At 39.1% G+C, this 20,111-nt stretch overlaps 1 protein-coding gene across 1 annotated transcript in view; it reads left to right on the top strand.

Annotated features, from left to right (window-relative positions):
• Positions 1-20,111, top strand: part of LOC131239117 (uncharacterized) — an 87,939-nt gene that overhangs the window by 60,314 nt on the left and 7,514 nt on the right. Inside the window, 17 exon segments of the mRNA XM_058236675.1 lie at positions 6,137-6,255; positions 6,380-6,590; positions 6,698-6,935; positions 7,143-7,293; positions 9,834-10,216; positions 10,355-10,376; positions 12,040-12,173; positions 12,302-12,370; positions 12,453-12,524; positions 12,621-12,692; positions 18,087-18,158; positions 18,271-18,342; positions 18,449-18,520; positions 18,660-18,731; positions 18,813-18,884; positions 19,757-19,895; positions 19,953-20,018. Coding sequence (XP_058092658.1) covers positions 6,137-6,255; positions 6,380-6,590; positions 6,698-6,935; positions 7,143-7,293; positions 9,834-10,216; positions 10,355-10,376; positions 12,040-12,173; positions 12,302-12,370; positions 12,453-12,524; positions 12,621-12,692; positions 18,087-18,158; positions 18,271-18,342; positions 18,449-18,520; positions 18,660-18,731; positions 18,813-18,884; positions 19,757-19,895; positions 19,953-20,018 — 2,036 coding nt within the window.

The raw sequence follows: 20,111 nt of genomic DNA, 5'->3' as shown, positions 1-20,111 counted from the left end.
CTAGGTTTATTCACGACGACCACGTACGGATCCATCACCTACTACTCTCCCTACTGTACCTGTAACCGATCCAGATCCTATCTTAGTACGTCGTTCTACTTGTAAACATCGACAGCCTAATCGCTTGATATACTCTATGTCTGCCATGAATACTACCCTGGATATTATATCTATTCCTACTTCATACCATTAGGTAGCCAGTCATGATTGTTAGAAGAAGGCTATGGCAGAAGAACTTGCAGCATTGGATGATAACCATACGTGGGACATTGTTACTTGACCTCCTGACCACCAATTAATTGGCAGTAAATGGATTTATTCTGTGAAGCTCAAGTCTGACGGATCATTGGATCGATACAAAGCTCGGCTTGTTGCTCAGGGATACAAACAGGAACACGGAATTGATTATGATGAGACATTCGCTCTTGTGGCCAAGATGAAAACTGTTCGCACTCTTCTGGCAGTATCATCAGTTCGCTCTTGGCCACTCACTCAAATGGACGTGAAAAATGCTTTTCTTCATGGAGACCTCCAAGAAACAGTATATTTGAAACCTCCTCCTGGTTCTTTAAGCCCTGCCGATAAAGTCTGTCGCCTGAAGAAAGCTCTATACGGTCTCAAACAAGCCCCTCGGTTATGGTTCCAACGTTTTCATGATGTTGTTATAGGAGCCGGCTTTACTCAAAGTTGTCATGATCCATCCTTATTTTTACGCACTTCTGAGCATAGAATCGTCATTGTTCTCGTTTATGTTGATGACCTACTTCTGACTGGTAGCGATACTACTGGCATTTTGGCATTAAAGGACGTTTTGAAGTCATCCTTCAAGATGAAGGACCTGGGTCATCTAACATACGTTCTTGGACTTGAATTTTCGCGTTCTATACGTGGAATCCTGGTCAGCCAGCATAAATATACCAAAGATCTTCTCGCCTTGGCCTCCTTAACGGATCAGAAGACAGTTCAGACTCCCTTGGAAGTTAACGTTCAATATGACTGTGACGATGGTGAACTCCTAGCAGATCCCACATTATACTGCCATTTGGTTGGGAGTCTGGTTTACTTAACAATGACTCATCCTGATATTGCCTACGCGGTTCAAGTTGTTAGTCAATTTGTTTCTGCTCCTCGAACTCTTCATATGACTGCAATATTGCGCATCTTACGGTACCTATGTGGAACTTTGGATCGATATCTGTTCTTCTCCTCCACGGCCTCTCTGGATCTTCGTGCTTATTCAGATGTTGACTGGGCCGGTTGTACTCTCACCCGCAGATCTACCACTAGCTACTATGTTTTTTTTTTGGCACTTCTCTCATCTCTTGGAAGTGTAAGAAGTAGGCTACTGTTTCCAAATCAAGCACAGAGGCCGAGTATAGAGCAATGTCAGCAGCTTGTAGTGAGATTATCTGGTTACATGGACTTCTTTCTAACTTGGGCGTTCATCTACAAGATCCTACTCCACTCCATGTAGATAATCTGAGTGCCATTCAGATTGCCTCTAATCCAGTTTTCCATGAACGGACAAAGCATATTGAAGTTGACTGTCACTTCATCCGCGAGAAGTTTCAGTCTCGGCTCATTTCGCTGCCACATGTCGCTTCCCATGATCAGATTGCCGACATTCTCACGAAGTCCCTCACTTCTACACGCCACTCATTTTTAGTTAGCAAACTATTACTTGTCGATGACCCGCATTAGTTTGAGGGGGGATGTTAGACAGGTTGCATGCCTTGCCTTGTATAACTGATTCTATAGATAGACAATGTATAAATAGAAGATTTTGTATTTATCATTTTACCTTGTATAGTCATTGTAGAACTCTATAAATTCAACCCTTCAGGGTTGTCTCAAATACAGAAAAGAAAAGGAGAATCATTTTCCTCAAAGCCTTCATTATTTTTGCTTTGTTTACAACCTGAGCTTTGACATAAGTCTATGATTGGCCCACCCGGACACCTCCATTTCCAACTACCAATCTCTAGCCTTGATTTTGAATTCTTCTTCACACCAAAATAGCTTGAAATGAAATGGTTTAGGCCCCTGCCCCCCAGGATTCTTCACTCATCTCCAAAGAAATAGGGAGTGATCAGGGATAAACTCCAGGCAGCATCTGTTGAATTGCATTAGGAAACTGTTCATACCATTCCTTGGAGATAAAAAATAAAAATAAAAAAAAGCAGTCATGCCTGGACATAATGGGGCTGTCTCGATTATTGGACCATGTGAATCTGCATCCCATTAATGGAACGTTGATAAACTCTTTAGACTCCACCCAGTCAGAGAATTCCTGCATACTTCTATCCACGGCCGTCCCATTTAGCTTCTCATTAGAAATCAAACAAGATTAAAGTCACTCCCAAGCACCAAGGGACCTCCCATCTGATTTTATTTTCATTCAGCTCATTCCACAGTTGATTTCTGCTGCCCTGATCATTAGGACCATATACAGCAGGGAATGACCATTTTGTCCCTGAGATAACCACCTTGAAGAGGATCCTATTCATCAGATTTGGAGATATCCAGGTCCTAGTCACGTGGTGACTTACCAGAGAAAAACAGGATTCTTACATTGGATAGTCTTAAGGAAGAGATGGATGATAATCCCTAACTGCTGTATTTTATGCCTTCAAGATGAGGGAAAAAAGTGGATCACAAGCTACTGCTTTGCCTGTTCCCAAGGAAGTGTGGGAAACATTCTTCTCACTTTTAGAAGTTCAATGGGTTATGCCATATCGTTTGCTTTTGATGTGCATGATGTTTCGAGCAGGAAGAAAAGAAGGATGATATGGCGGTTGGCCATTTTGGCCATCATACAGTCGATTTGGTGAGTACTCAATTCTAAAACCTTAAATGACAAGGTTGCATCTCCAAATCAAGTGTTCCATAAGGCTAAATGGTCAGTCATGGACTGGGCTAGAGCCGAAAAAATATTCAAGGGTTGTCCAGTAGATGATTTTCAGGGTAGTTGGGGGGATTCCTCCCCTTTGTATCCCTGGATGACTCATCATCCATTGTTCTCTCTGTTTTTCTCTTTTAATAAAATTTTGCATTACGTTCAAAAATATTACTTCATTATGTGCTGCATTATTGTATTATTTCATAAAATCAGTGCATTAAAATCATATTTACTAATTAAATATTATTGTATGACAGCACATTATTTGGGCCCTTGCACATCAGCTAGTAGCAACCTATTATGTACAATTATTTTTTGTAATATTTTGAGTCCTATGCAAACATGCATCTTTTAACATCTCCTAAAGTTTTACTGAAAATTCCACCTTTTCCCAATGTTTCCCATGTTTCTCTCAAGCAATGATATTTAACCTGGTATCTGTGACATTATGTCATTATCAATATCAATATGTGTTTCCATATCCCAAGTCATCGATACATGTAACGGTTACGATCCTCTAAACACGGCCACCGACAATAGTCAAAATAACTAAAGAGTTAGGACCTCTTGCCTCGAGATTAAAAAAGAAATATATTTAACTAAGAGTCATTAGACTAAAGTCTAAAACTGAAGAAGCACAAGATAACTGACCCAAAGGACACAAAGAAACAAGCACAGCCGAAAAACAACAACCGTACATCACCTCAAATCTCCCCTTTGAGGACATTCCTTCCACCAAAAAATCATAACATTCCACTGAATGGAAAGCCATCTTGATAATGCTGGTTTTGATTGTGTCCAATGATCTAGCAAGGTACTAGAATTTATGAAAATTATGAACAGTATAGAAATGCCTAAAAGATTGCTAAGAAAGTAGTAAGTGAAGATAAACGTAAGGCTTATGATGATCTTTACAATAGATTGGGGACAAGAAGGCATGGGATTAAACTTATGGGCCTATGAAACTTTGGGAAAGAGTGACTGAGCAAAGACTATGGCATGAGACAAATTTATCTGAAAATCAATTTAGTTTCCATGCTGGGGAGATTTACCACTAAAGTTATTTTCCTACGTAGATAATTGATGGAGAAATGTAGGGAGAGGAGAAAGGATCTCCACATGGCTTTGCACATTACACATGCTTGGCGAAAAGAAACCTCTATTCTGATATGTTCAACCATCAAAATCTTGTCTTTTCTAAGCCTGACTGTATGAAAGTGGCTACTCTTGGGGACCCTCGACTTGCCACAACAAAGTTGGGAAAGGAGGATCTGATTCTATCAGATGAATAAAGAAAGACTTATCCAAAAACTCTCCATGAAGCATTCCACTTCCATCTTCTAGAATCCTCCTCTTTTTCGGCACCGAAACTACAGATTGGAAAGATGCTAACAACAGCTGAAAATATCTTCAATTTCTTCTTCTTTTAAATTTCTTTTAAAAGAAACTTTCCTTACCAATCTACCCTGTATCTGTTCTCGAACATGACCACTGAATTCTGAGTTACTGGTATAAAAAACAGCCTTGGGAATTTTTCTGCGAGCCAATTTTTTTCCTTACCAAAGATCTTCCCTAATGCGAACTTTATCACCTTTGTTAGTTAACCACAAAACTAAGACCTTCAACCAACACTTTGCCCTAGAGAGTCGATGGTTCCCCATCGATACAATGCCTTTCCACACTTTAGCCAACAAATCTAATTGATAAGCGAGGATCCCGACCATTGGTCATCACTCTTCTCCATAACGCATGCTTTTCAGAACCAAACATCCACCACCATTTGCATCAAAGGCTCCAATTCCTCTATTTTATCCTGTTGATAGCCAAGCTCCCCATTTCTTGATTTTTGGACATTGCTCCATTTAACCTGATAGAATTTTGTCCTATTGCTCAAGCCTCCCCGTAGGAAGTCTTGTTGGATTTGCCAATCTTTGTGATCACAGATGCCAGAATCTTCAATGGGGAGAGGTACTAAACTAGCAGATTGGCTAAGGATACTTCCGTAAGAGTAATCTGATCTCCCGAGGTACCCTGTCTCACATGCAAGCCTTCTTTCAATCATATCTATAACCAGGTTCCACATGGGGACGGAAGACAGATTGTCCCAAATGGGAAATCAAATTCTTGCAAGCCTTCTTTTGATTTCTCAATAACTGGGTCCCAGATGGGAACTGACTATGGATTGATCCCAAGTTGGAGATGCAAATATAGAAGTGGAAACAACTGTATCTTGGATCAAACTATAGAAGCCAACTGACACATCCCCCTTTAGTTCAATATGCCCTACTCTGCTTTTGTGCAGATTCACTCTCAAGACCAAGACTGCCTCATAGCAACAAAGCACACTCTTTAAATTGGCAACTTGATCAGATGAGGTCTTCTGTAACACCAGAGTGTCATCAGACATTTGAAGATGGGAAATCGAAAAGCTTGAAGGCCCCACATGAAAATCTTTGAGAAGGCTGCATGCCTTTGCTTTAGAAGAATCTACTAAGACCTTCCACCACCATTGAAAGCAAAGGGACATAACGGATCATGTTGTCTAAGACACCTTGAGCTACCAAAGTATCCGAAGGGAGAGCCATTGAGAAGTAAAAGTAAAAAAAACAAAAAAAACAAATGTTCTATGGGTCTATATGCTTTCACTTGCAGAAATTGCTGCTAAATGGAAGTGTACTTTAAGCTGAATATCGTTAAATACCTTGTTCAGTCCTTTTTGAAATTATTTTCCTTCTCTTCATTGAGGGACCAAAAAAAGAAAGAAATCAAATTCATGAAAAAAAAAAGAAAAAGAGCCACAATGGAACTCTTATGGTTTTTTAAAATATCAAAAGTAATGATTTTTATTTTTCTTAAAAGAATTTCATTTCGTAACAGAATCAGGATATTTTGGCATTTCTTGAATACCTATTTTGATGGTAAATCATGGTTGCTATGGTATGAGCTGAAGGTAACGAATTGGTAACACACACAAGCCACATTTTGTGACATGCTTCGCAAACTGGGTACATCAGTAATTTCTGAAAAGATTGGATTGTTACCAAATAATGTGGTGTACATTGGCCAATATTGAGATACAGTATGCGATGGAAGTTGCATTACAACAACAACAACAACAAAACCTTGCTTGCTGGTCATTGAGAGACGACCCACATATAGAGTGCAAGAACTAGTAAAAAGAGATCAAAACATCCATTTCTTATTACATACCTTTTTTACACTTTAGTCAATGGACAGATCTCAGGGGCTTGGATCTGCAAACTGGTTCCTTTACCTTAAGACAGATTAAGGCTGCCACTAACAACTTTGATCCCTCAAACAAGATTGGAGAAGGTGGTTTTGGGCCTGTTTACAAGGTATTCTAAACAAGCACTGCTTTATCTTGATCGATTATCAGTTTGAAGTGTGTGTGTGTGTTCAGCCTTCTCAAATCAAGCTTGTATGCATACATTGAACTTTCTAATTGTTACTCCAATGCAGGGTCTATTACTAGATGGTACCACAATTGCAGTGAAGCAACTTTCTTCCAAATCAAGGCAAGGGAACCGTGAATTTTTGAATGAGATAGGCATGATTTCTGCATTGCGACATCCCAACCTTGTGAAGATTTATGGATGTTGTATCGAAGCAAAGCAGTTGTCTCTGGTATATGAGTACATGGAAAATAATAGCCTTGCTCATGCTCTGTTTGGTGAGCTCGTCAGTTGCTTCATGGCATTTTTATGTTGTACACATTTAAAAAAAAGAAAAAAAAAAAAAAGTATTACAACTCAGTTTTGTCAATTGGATGATTTGCAGGTCCCGAAGAATGCCAATTGCAGCTTGACTGGCCAACTAGGAATAGGATTTGTATTGGAATAGCAAGAGGTTTGGCGTATCTCCACGAAGAATCAACATTGAAAGTTGTTCATAGGGACATCAAAGCCACCAATGTATTGCTTGATAGGGATCTTAATCCTAAGATATCTGACTTTGGTTTGGCAAGGCTTCATGAAGAGGAGGACACCCATATTAGCACTCGAGTAGCTGGAACTTTGTGAGCCACTATTCTTTGATTTCTACCCATTTCTATAATGTCTAGTAAATAATTGATATATAGATCATGTGGGATTGACCATCTAACATATGACTTGTCTATCTTCATAACACCCATCGTCTCTTTATGGTATATCCATTAGTTTATCATTGTCTGGGTGTAACCGATTGCAGGGAGATGTAATTCATAATAATCTTGATTTTGCAGAGGATATATGGCACCAGAATATGCGATGCATGGTTACCTGACAGATACAGTAGATGTCTATAGCTTTGGAGTGGTGACTTTGGAAATTGTAAGTGGGAAGAGCATCACAAGTTATAGGCCAAAGGGAGACCACGTTCATCTGGTGGATTGGGTATGTTTTATTGTCCCCTTGTCATTTCTACCATTACGATTGCGATCAATTTTCTTGTTATTATAATTTATTGGGATGAGATTCGCTAGAGAGGCACATGAGACCAACTTGGAGATGGGTCTTCGCTATCCAATTGCATCTCTACTAACATTTCACGCTTAGGTGGGAACCGATTCTTACGACAACTCGTGAGAACTTATCTCATGTGATGTGAGCACAAAATCTAAACGGTACACGTGATGCTGCACCCCATGAAATCCCCAGGGCCCACTTTTAGTGGGCCATGGAAAAAGGAAACAGTTTCCTCCTTTGATTTGCCTCTCTCTTTGCTATGGCCCACAAGAGTTTTGGATCAGGTTGAAAGTTGGGTACTAGGGGTTCCATAGGGTGCTGCTTCACATGGACATTTAGATTTTCTGCCCATGACACGTGTGCGAAGGTGTGCGAGTGTGACTCTCTCTATATATAAGGGAATTTTTCAAAAAAAAAAAAAAAAAACAAACAAACCTGATTAATATAGAATTTACATTCCGGTAACTTTTTTCAAAAGACGACCTCATTAATCAATATAATAATCATTCCACTGCCTTTTGTCAATGTTGGCATGCGACAAATGTGTGGGTGGATGGCTCGAGTGGGCCCCACCGAAGTTTATGTAAAATCTACCCCAAACACTAGATGCGTCACCCCATGTTAGGATGAGGGCCCAATATTAAGCTCCATCCATGATTCAGGTGGACCACATAATTGGAAACACTGCACAAGTCAATGCTCGCCTTCCAAAGTGCTTCCTTTAGTGTGGCCCCCATGAATCACAAATGGGTATGATTTTTGGAACATTGGCCTAAATTTTTGTGTGGAATCTAACGGTTGGAGTGGATTTTATATAATTATCATTTTGGGCCCCATAAATATCAAGGATGGAGGTCTCTCTCAATTGTTTCCACTAGTGTGGCCCACCAAAATCACGGGTCAGCCTTATTTTTTGTCTCTGGGCCTAATATGGGACTAACTATCTAATGGTTAGAGTGGATCTTACTTAAACATCATGGTGTGCCCCATCAGAAATCAAAAGTTGTATAGCACATAATTCCTTTTTTTCCTAAATAATCTCTGAACACAGGTGGAGAAGGATGTAGGACTTGATTAAGGGGGAGGGACCACCGTGATGTGTATGCAAAATTCATTCCAAACATTAGATGTGAATCTTAGTGTAGGCCTAGAGCCAAAAATTCAGGCTGACTTGTGATTTAGGTGTGCTACACCAAAGAAAAGATATGGGAGAGAGATTCATACCCGTGATTTTTACAGGCTCACAGTAATAAATATATGAAACCCACTCTAACCATTATATGCAACACCAAAATTTATGCCTAGGGCTTAAAATTCTGGCACATCTATGATTCAGATGGGTCATACCAAGGGAAACAATTTGGAGGGTGATTTTTGCCACGTACACTGTTTCCAATCATGTGGTCCACATAAATCACGGATGGGGGTGATTTTTAGGCCCTTGGCCTAATACGAGGTGACACACCTAGTGGTATGGTCAGGGTAGATTTATATAAACATCATAGTAGAGAGAGCTCTAAGTTAATAGTGTTGGGAAGCCATAGAAGTAAACCTCAAAATTGAATGAAATCTGTGAACGAGAAACGCAACAAAGCATGCACAGGAATACACGAATTTACGTGGAAAACCCTTGCTGGAAAAAACACAGCACAAAGTGACAAGCAAAGACTGTTTGCTAGGTCCAACCCATATTTCATGGGCGATCATGCAAGCATCACACTAATCTAACAAATATTAACCCTTCAATCAGGGGTCTTTAATATGGCCGGTCAGGATCATTTAAACAAGAATAGATCTAATCAACAAGTTCATCCTTCTATTTTTTGGAGACCATGGATTGCTTAAAGTTCTAAAGAGTAACTTTTGTTAGGCAACCATAGCCATCCCATCCATCACTTGGAAAATATGTCTACATAAATTAAGGCCCAACCAAAAGTGGATTGGATCACTGCACTAGGGCGATCTTTGCATGGTAGCCTTAAAAACTCGCTCTAGACACAATGGACAGTTCAGATCAATAGATTGGACTATCTAACTGAACTTATGCAACTAGGACCACCATAACTTATAGTGCTCCAAGAGCACTGGAGCATTTCTCATATTATATATCTGTGTGCGTGAACTAACTTATCTATTGCATGCATGTGGGGTCAGAAAATGGGCGGCTGAGCTACAAGATTTTAAAAAAAAAAAAAACAAAAACAAAAAAACAAAGGCCCACATTCGATAGGTGAAGATTACACCAATCAGATTGATAAGATTATCAATGGACCCTTACTTTTTAGCCTTTGGTTTGTCCAAGTGGTGGTCCATTAGAACAACAGTTGTTATTGCTTTAGACATGTCTACGTGTACAGTGGAGATGCTTTTAAGATCAAGCCTCATATCTCCAAGAAACTTTCACAACCCTCTCCAGCTTTCACAATGGTTTGGTTGTTCACTATATGATGTTTGTATGGATATTGCAGGCATATGTTCTGCAACAGCAAGGAAATCAACTAGAGTTAGTCGATCCGAGATTGGGATTAGAATTCAACAAGGAAGAGGCAATAACAATGATTGATGTGGCCCTCTTATGCACCAGTGCATCTCCTACACTTAGGCCTAAAATGTCTGCTGTGGTGAAGATGCTCGGAGGCATCATTGAGGATCCAATTTCAGACCTGAATTTATTCAGTGATGATTTCAATGCTAAAGCTGTTGGAAACTTTCCTCAAGAGATCCGAAGTGTTAGCTCAAGTCCAACCCATAGCCTGATTGCGTCAACAGATCAGCCCTGGACTGAATCTGTATCCATCCCTGATCTATATCCAATCAATCCGGATTCGCATAGTTGGAGTAACATCAATTAGTGAACTTTATTTTCTAAGTATGCAGCATTTGGAATCCTATTACAGCTTGCCTTTTTCTTTTCGTTTGTGATAACTTAGAGATATGGAATTCCATTATTACAATTGTACTAAAAACATCGACAGCAGCTTGTTTGTAGTCGGGTCAGCTTGTATGCATCTGTTTGCTTGCTGTATAATACCTTTGTTTTTTTAATAATGAGCTGAGATTATGTACCAGATATGATTGAAAATAAAAATAAACTCAATGTAGTGGTGACTTTCTGATGGATGGATGGATTGGATCTTGGACCTATAGTGCCTTAATCTATTTTTTATTAATATAATTGAAGCTTTTGATGCGATTAACAAATGTTTATTTTATACGTGGATGATTTTCTACGGTGGATTTGTCGCATTGTGCTTGGGTGTGGATGTGGGTTTGTGTGAAAAAAAAAAAAAGGGCAATGTGTTGGGGGTTTGACACCGTTCATCAGTGGGATTATCATGGATGGGCTGGATTTCTGTCCTCATCATATGGGGTTGCAGTGGGCCAGGTTTGGGCGGGGCCAGCTTCGGCCTGGACATGACCTGACATTTAAGGTCTAGGCACAAGCCTATCATTGGACTATCGCAGCAGGCCTGGGACCGATCAAGTCCGGCCTGAAAATTAACAAAATCCCTACTTCCCACTTGAATTTGATGAATTGGGCTGAACATGCACAGAGAAATAGACAGAAGATGCATGTGTTGGCTGAGTCAATGATTAGAATGGCCATTCATATAAGGTCCAAGCCCAGTCCACGGGTCAAGCTATTAGATCCAAGACCTGTCCAAATCTGGGTGGGGCTAGTCAGGCCAGGCAGGTCACCCGCTCATTGCCGCCCTTAATTTCAAGATGGGCTTTTTCAAAATTCACAATTTGAAATTACTTGCTAGGTTTCCCAACCATCTTATCTTTAAACGGGGTGGTGGATATGACTGTGCGCAAGCTTTCATTTTCCGTCAGCCCCAGTCCACCGTATCAGATGTAGATGAACCACAACCCCAAATCCTCATTGGAAGATCCTAATCATCAATTCGAGACATCTTTTAACTTGACCACTCACATGAAGGTCAGAAAAGGAAATCTAGGATTTTCTTGGCGCCGAAACTTTTTGGGAATGGTCATCCATAGCCGGGCCCAAGAGACCATTGGTCTGGATCACTGAACCGTTGGAGACCCCGATTCCAAGGCCGTTCTAACTTAAGCTATTGTGGGCTGGCCGGGCTTTGGCCCCAACATTTCTTTTTAAAACACACACTCATACCCACACACCACATGGGCACCCTAAACCCATATCAAAGGGACCTGATTTGGTGAGACCCCAGATTCACCTAGGTGCGGGGGACCCCCGACTGTGAGGCCCACCTTCATGTATATGATTACATCCACGCCATTCATCTGTATTGAAAAGTCATTCAAGGCATGATCCAAAAAAATGAAGCAGATCCAAATATCCAAATCTCAGATGGACCATGGTACAGGAAATAGTAGTAATTGACCAGTAAAAACTTCTAGTGGACCACAAAAGCTTTGGAACAAGATGATATTTGTGTGGTCTCTTCATATAGTTCTTTGTGACCTTACCAACAGGTTGGATGGCAAATAAACATACCGGTGGACTGCATGAAGTTTTTAATGGTGGGGATTCAATCACAACTGTTTCCTGTGGTGTTGTCCACGTAGGATTTGGGCTGCTTCATTTTTGGGATCATCTCCTAAAATGAGCTTTGAAAATGGTTGGACGGTACATCACTATGAGCCCGAACCACTACAGCCCCTACCGTGGCTGTTGTATGGTAGGGTACCGTCCGTAAAAATTACAAGAGTATTCTTGCCATTACCTGTTCTATCTTGGATTGCAGAGTTCTAAAAGGCCAGAATCTTCAAGGTGTGCTTCCACGGGAGCTCGCCAAGCTTCCTTACCTCCAAGAAATGTAACATCTCTCTCTCTCTCTCTCTCTCTCTCTCTCTCTCTCTCTCTCTCTCTGCGCATTTTAGATGCTTCCAGCGTCAATTCCTTAAATTACGCCTCAACTGTAACCTATCATCCTCTCTTCCACAGCGATCTCACACGTAACTTCCTCAACGGTACAATTCCTCCAGAATGGGGAGCCATGCCATTGGTGAACATGTCAGCACTTTCACCACCACAGTTAACTTTAGCAAATCAAAGCATGGTTTTTCTAAAATTAACATTGGGTATGTCATTGCAGCTCTCTTCTTGGAAACCGCCTATCAGGGCCAATCCCAAAGGAGCTTGGAAACAGCTCCACTCTCAAGACTATGTAAGCTTCGAATTTCCTTTGGAAGAAGATTCTAATTCCAGTTATCATTACTTATTTGGGAATTTTAGCGGAATTAAATAAAATTGGATCTTTCAGGGTACTCGAAGCCAACCGCTTTAACGACACTCTTCCTGAAGAGATTGGAAACATAGTCACTCTAGAACGATTGTAAGACCTTCCTTTCATCTTTTAACTCATTTTACGCTTCTGGGTGCTTCTATAATCAACATGTTTCTTTTTAATTTTTATGTATTTCAATTATTTGGTGTTTGATTTTATTTTTTATTTTTAAATTACAATGATCGCATGGCCCTAGTTGTCCGATCCAAAGCAAGACCCATGTGATGGATGATCATGATCAGTGGTGGGACTGTTTCCACTATAATCAATCTAGATCATCCATTACATTAGCCATTGATTATGGTTAGGATCATCCGACCAGAGTGATTTCTTGAGAGTGATGGGCGATCAAGGCAGGGTGCATGTGATGGTTGATCTAGATCAATAATTAGACCAATTTTTTTAAAAAAATTTTATAGTATTAATCAATATGGATCGTCCATTTTCCTAACCAGTGAATGGACAATTAAATCATCTGATTAAAGTGTTTTTTTTTAGAGGAATGGGTAATAGAAGGTGAGACCTACTTGATGGATTATCAATTATTGTATCTTTTGTACTCTAATCAATATGGATCATCCATTTCCCTGGCCATTGACTAGACAATTGGGATCATTCGATCAAAGTGATTTTTTGAGAGAGAGGTGCTACCAAAGGCGGAAAACATGTGATGGATGATCTAGATCAAGGATTGCAGCATTTCTAGTATAATCAATGTGGATTGACCATTTCCCTAGCTATTGAATGGACTATTAAATCATCCAATTAAAGTGATTTTTAAGAGGAATGGGCAATCAAAGGTTACTCCTCCTTATGGATGATTTAGATCAATGAACAAACCATTTTTACTACAATAAATATGCATCACTCATTTCCATAGCCATGGACTAGACGGTTAAGATCATCCAACCAAAGTGGCCTTTTGAGAGGGATGTGCAATCAAAGGTTGTATTCTGTATGATGAATGAGCTAGATCAATGATCAGACCAATTTTAGCCAAATTAATATGGACCGTCTATTTCTCCTTCCAATAAATGGCTGGTTAGATCATCCAGTCAAAGTCATCGAGAAGATGGACAATCTGAGGTTGGATCCACGTGATGTATGGTCCCATTAAAGATTAAATATGGGAGCTTTTTCTTTTTATCACAACATTGCCCACCTGACGGAACTATCCGAAGTTTCACATGTTTAACGTACCATTATGTGCGTGGATAGTACGGCCCATCTTGCACGTGGGTAAATATTGTTCATTAATTCTAATTGGGAATTTTACAAAATAGTACTTCATTAATATTTTATTTACATCCTAATACTTTTTAAAATTACGTTTTCATTAAGCTAGCTGATCATTATTAATCAAGTTATTGTCAAAAGGGTATCTTCCATCAATCTCTTCGTAGCTTCGTTGGTTTTAAGTATAATTTTTTTCTAAAATTATAAATCTGCCCTGCAATTAATGAGATTGCTTAAGAATAATTAAATAGGTATCTGAATGTAAATATCACTAATGAGGTATTATTATAAAAGAAATTCCTAAAAAAATCAAGACTTTTCTCTTAGCAAGTGGCTACCAGTGGTGATCTGGAGTGCCACCAATGTGTATGTGTTCTATCCACGCCATCCATCTATTTTTTTCAGGTTATTTTAGGGCATGATCCCAAAAAAAGAGGCAGATCCAAGTCTTAGGTGGACCACATCATAGGGAATAGTGGTGATTGAATGTCCACCATAAGAAACTTCATAAGGGCTTCCATCCAACCTGTTGATAAGGGCAGGTAGAACTAGATGAAGGGAAAACACAAATATCAGCTCGATTCAAAACTTTTGTAGCCTGGATAAAGTTTTTGATGGTGGGCATTCAATCACCACTGTTTTCTCCAGTGTGGTCCGCTGAGATTTGGATCTGCCTCATTTTTGGAATCATGCTCTAAAATGAGCTGGAGAAATGGATGAATGGTGTTGATATGCAATACATGCATCAAGGTAAGATCTACTATCAAAGAGAGAGAGTGATGGATGGTCCAGGGGGACAGTGGCGGGAAAACAGAGGCGGGAAAGAGAAAATGGATGCAGATTGCCTACTCACGCTTCCTTAGCTAATCGCCACATATTGGTCCTCTATGGGCCCCACCATAAACCATTTATTTAATCCACATAGTCCATCCATTTTCTAGACAAGGTGATCCAAAAAATGATGCAGATCCAAATTCAGGTCAACCCCACTACATTAAATAGCAGTGACTGAACACTGTTAAAAAAATTTTGTGAGCTACAAAAGTTTTAGTTTTTTCCCTCATCCATGTATGTGTGTCTTTATCAATAGCTTGGATGGCAAAAAACCATTATTGTGGGCTTTCGTAAGTTTTTAATAGTAGGCATTTAATCAACATTATTTCCAGTTCACCTGAATTTTAGATCTGATTAATTTTTTGGTTCATGCTCTGAAAGGAGTTGGCAAAACCGATGGATGTCATGTACATATAATACATACATCAAGATAGGCCCCACGGTCAGAGCGACACCGTGGCGGGCCGGAAAGCCTTTTAATCTGTTGTAACTTTAACCTGGATGCGGATTGCATAGGCTCTGTGGGCCTCACCATGATTTATGTATTTTGTCCATGCAATTCATCCATTTTTTCAGATAATCTTATGGCACGGGCCCAAAATTGAAGTAGATCCAAATCTCAAACCACACCATAAGAAACGATGTTGATTGAAAGCCCACTAAAAACTTCTTCGGGGCCACCAAAGTTTTGGATGAAGGTGATATCTGTGTTTTCCCTTCATATAGGTCTGTGTGACCTAATCAACAGGTATGAAAGATAATCATTACGGTGGGCATTACAATGGGCCTTAGGAAATTTTTAATGGTGGGCGTTCAATCACCACTATTTTTTAGGGTGTAGTCTATTTGAAGTTTGGATTGCTTCATTTTTGGGCTCGTGCACTAAAATATTGGATAAAATAGATGGACTGTATGGGTAAAACACATGCATCATGGTTGGGCCCAACGAGCACCCATGTCCTTACCATGCACTCTGTGTTTGGAAAATTTCTTGATTTTTTTTTCTTTTGTTCTTTTTATAGAGTTTTTTTACAGGGATTTTTACCAGAATTACTTCTAATGCGATATAGAGAAAAATACTATGAGGGTGGATGATTAGCAAAACATTCGAGTGACGGTATGAATAGGAGGAGAAAAGGCTTAGTTCACCCTTACGACAGAATCCATGTATAACTTTGAAGCGGAAGTAAATGGAATGTTGGCTATGAAGCTGTGTATGCTGATGTGTTTCCAAAATCCACGTCAACGACCGACATGATCCAATTTTTAATTGTAGGACTTAAAAGCCATCCCTATCCATAATTCACCAGGACTAACGATTAGAAAAGTTGTATGGTGAAATGCCCACCCTCCAAACTGTTTCCCTCCCTTTCACTATTAGTAGCCCATTTGAATCACGGATTGTCCAGATTTTCGGGCCTATGACTAAATATTTGTATGACATCAGATAGATCAAGGGAATTTCACATAATCATCACAGTAGAGCTCGTAAAAAAATCAACAGTGGGCTTCTCTCTCCCAACCTTTTCTTTTGGTATGGCTCATTTGAATTACATGTCAATCATAATTTTTTGTTGTATGCCTAACATAGGATTACAAATATTTTGGTCAAAGTGGATTTCATATATTCATCAAGATGGGCGTCACAAAAAATCCAAGTGGGGCAGGTGTCCATATGGAACACGGCTGCATAGTATAGCATACACCAGGACATAATTAATGTGTGGTGTTGAGAAAGCTTTGTGGGCCCACCATGATGTTTGTGTTTTATCCACGCCATCCATTCATTTTGCCATAGCATTAGCCGAGGTAGATCCAAATCTCAGGTGGACCACACCTTAGGAAAGTAGTGATTAAACACCCACTATTAAAAACTTCATATGCCCCTTGTACCATTTATTTTCCACCAAAATGTTTATTGAGTCACACACATTGATGAAGGGAAAACACAAATATCATTTTGATCCAAAACTTTTCTAGCCCTCAAGAAATTTTTAATAATGGGTGTGCAATGAACGCTGTTTCCTACCATTCAGTCCACCTAAGATTTGGATCTACCTCATTTTTGGTCTCATTTCTTGAGATGATCTAGAAAATTGGATGATATATGAGATTTGGATCTACCTCATTTTTGAGCTCATGCCTTAAAATGATTTGGAAAATTGGATGGATGGCATGGATAAAACAAACACATCATGATGTGGCCACGTAGGTTTGACAACACAACAAGGTTTCCTTGTTGCTACACACGGTAGAGTCAGTCGCTCGCCAGCTGTTAGAAGGAGATTTCTATTTCTATATTTAAAAATAAAAATAAAAAAGTATGAGACGCTAACTCCAGTCTACCATGATGTGTTTGTGAAATTCACTCCGACTGATTACCATTAGATGCTTAATCCCACGCTAGATCTAAGGCAAAAAGAACTCAGGCTGACATGTAATTCAAATGGAACCCATCAGAGGAAATAAATGGGAGAGAGGCGTCCGCTTATATGAAATCCAGTTAAACTATTAGATTTCACACAGAAATTTAGGCTGGTGCCCAAAAATTAGGATAATACGCCACACAGAGGGAAATAGTTTGGAGGGTGTTTGTCGTCCTGTACATCTTTTCTAATCATTTGGTCAATCTGAATCAAGGACAGAGATTTTTTTCAAACCTACACCTAAAATTAGCTCACACAACTGGTGGTCAGTGCGGATTTCATAAACACATCACAGTGGAGCCCACATAGCTTGACAGCGTGACAAATGTGTAATCTCCAAGCATTTTCTCAGGAGGAATTTTCGGGTAAAAATCCTTTTTGTGATTGGATGGTGCAAAGGTTCTACAAAGAGAACGTAAGATCCTTCTTTATACGTGTTTTCAGTTTATGGGTCTTTTTAGATTTGCATATTTCTTTAGAATTCTCTCGTATTCTGTTCATGCAATGCTTGGATTCTGTGACTGCAGCGTTGGAAGGTCTTACTCAGAGAGGACAAAGGACTCTGTTTATGCTCTATTGATGTTTTTGGCCTCTATGTGGTTTTAGAATTTCCATATTCTTTAGAATTCTAGTTGATTTTGATAGTTCTCTGCTTGGTTTTAATGATTTCGTTTGAGAAAGGTCTTATATAGAGAATGGAAGAACTTTCTTTCTTCCTCATGCGTGTTTTGGCCTTCTTGGTCCTTTTAGGATTGGCATCTTTCTTTAATACATTTGCATATTATGATCAATTCTCTGTTTCTGTGATTGCATTGCAGGAAGGTCTTACATGAGAGATCCTCTTTATTATTTAAACGTATTTTCTGTTACTGGGTCCTCTTGAAAGACCATTTCTTTATAATCCGAAGTTATTCTGACAGTTTAATGCTCAATTTTTGGTTTGCAGTGTAATTTCTTCAAATGAGTTCACAGGAATGCTTCCGGGAACACTTGCTAATCTCAAGAGCTTGAAGGATTTGTAAGTTTTTCTCTCCAGTTTCATATATTTTCTTGTATACAAAGTTAAGCAATTATTCAAGACTAGAATCACCCTGTATATATTTTTATTTATTTTTTCTGGCGTAATGCAGTAGGATCAGTGATAACAACTTCACTGGAAAGATACCTGATTTCATCCAGAACTGGACACAACTCAAGAGAGTGTATGCATCTGCTCTTCCAATTCCAAGTTTCTGAGTTTCTTCAGGATGGAAGTTCTGAATTTCGTTTGTTACGACTTTATTGTGTTCAAAATTTCATCAATCACAGAGCAATACAAGCCAGCGGTTTGGAAGGGCCCATTCCTTCTAATATTTCACTTTTGGAAAACATGACTGACTTGTAAGTAAAGCCTTCTTATTTCCTACTCTTTAAGTTACTGTGTGTAATATGACAATTTGCATTATCACCAATTAAGTAAAATGTAATGAAAATATCTGAATTTGTTGTAATTAGTGCTTTTGAAAATCTTAATATGCAGGAGGATCAGTGATATAAATGGATCAGGCTCACCTTTTCCAACACTGGGTAGAATGAAAGGAATGAGGACACTGTGAGTCAAATGCTTTTCTTTCTTTATGAAGCTACCATTCCAGTGTTATCAAAGTATATAACGTTTGATTCTATGTTGCAGGATATTGAGAAATTGCAATCTTTCCGGACAAATCCCTCAAGAAGTTGGGCAAATGACAAGACTGAAAACCTTGTTAGTTATCTTTTTCTTTAAAGATTAGATGAAATTGTTCTTTGCTAGATTTTGGGCTTCTTATTTGCACTCTTCATGAGGGGTTTTTTTTTTTTTTGGGAAGGATTTAATTTCACATTTCAGTTGGTTAATAGGTTATATGGATGACTTTGCAGATCCGCTCTAGTGGAAAGAGAGCTGTTTTTGTTGCCTGATGATCTTGAGTTTTGAGTCCCTTGATTGGCACCACTAAATGGTTTCCTAAACTTCAACCTCCTTTCCCAAAAGAAACACGAGAAAGGATGGATTATCCCAATATTTTTTGTGGTGTGGTTCACGTGAGCTTTGGATCTTCCTCATTTTTGGTGTCATGCCCTAAAATGATATTACAAAATGGATGCATGGTGTGAATATAACATGTATTGATAAAATTACATCCTCAGGGAAAGTACTTTACATGTTTGGATGCAAAGCCATGAGAGGCCCATTGAGTATGGCAGTAAAACTAGATAATTATACTCATTTACTATACATTACACTACTTTACCATGGAACTTAAACAAACAGGCCCTACAATAAAATAGTTTTAAAAAGGACAAGACATACAAGCTGTTATGTGCTAGCTGTCTCATGACTAAGTCGAACCTCAGTAACGTACTCTGCAGTTGTAACATAATTTCAGGCACATTATTTGGTATAGTGCTCTATAAATGTACTCAAGTCTATAATCACTATCACATTTCAACAACAATTTGTTTCAGTTGTTCTTATTGTAAAAATTGGCTATACTTGGAATTGCATTTTTTTTCCTTACTATCCGTGCCACAATCGATTAAAAGCTTTAGTGATGGAATATAATGATTTGTCCATTGTCTTGTAATTTTTCTTGGCAGAGACCTTAGCTATAACCAATTGTCGGGATCGATTCTACCCACCTTTGAAGTTAAGAGGGGAGAATTTGAATTTATGCAAGCGATCCTGTTTCTGAAAATAATTTTCACAACAGGGCAGATCTCCATGATAAGTGTTATGGTGCTGTTAGCAACAACTGTTTATTGACAACAGGTTTCCAATGTGGCCTTTCACTAGATATTTGACTGGCAACTTGCTAACGGGGGATGTACTGGTTTGGATGCTGGAGAGAGGATCAAACATGTATATTTCTCTTCCTGCACTCTTGACATTTGTTTTCCATTTGATTAATTGATTGCAATTTCACATTTTCATGGCATTAGCTATCAGATGTAA

Source organism: Magnolia sinica, chromosome 3 (assembly GCF_029962835.1).
Source record: "Magnolia sinica isolate HGM2019 chromosome 3, MsV1, whole genome shotgun sequence".
Taxonomy (NCBI): domain Eukaryota; kingdom Viridiplantae; phylum Streptophyta; class Magnoliopsida; order Magnoliales; family Magnoliaceae; genus Magnolia; species Magnolia sinica.
Note: the sequence above shows the minus strand (reverse complement) of the source record. Positions and strands in the feature narration are given on the sequence as shown.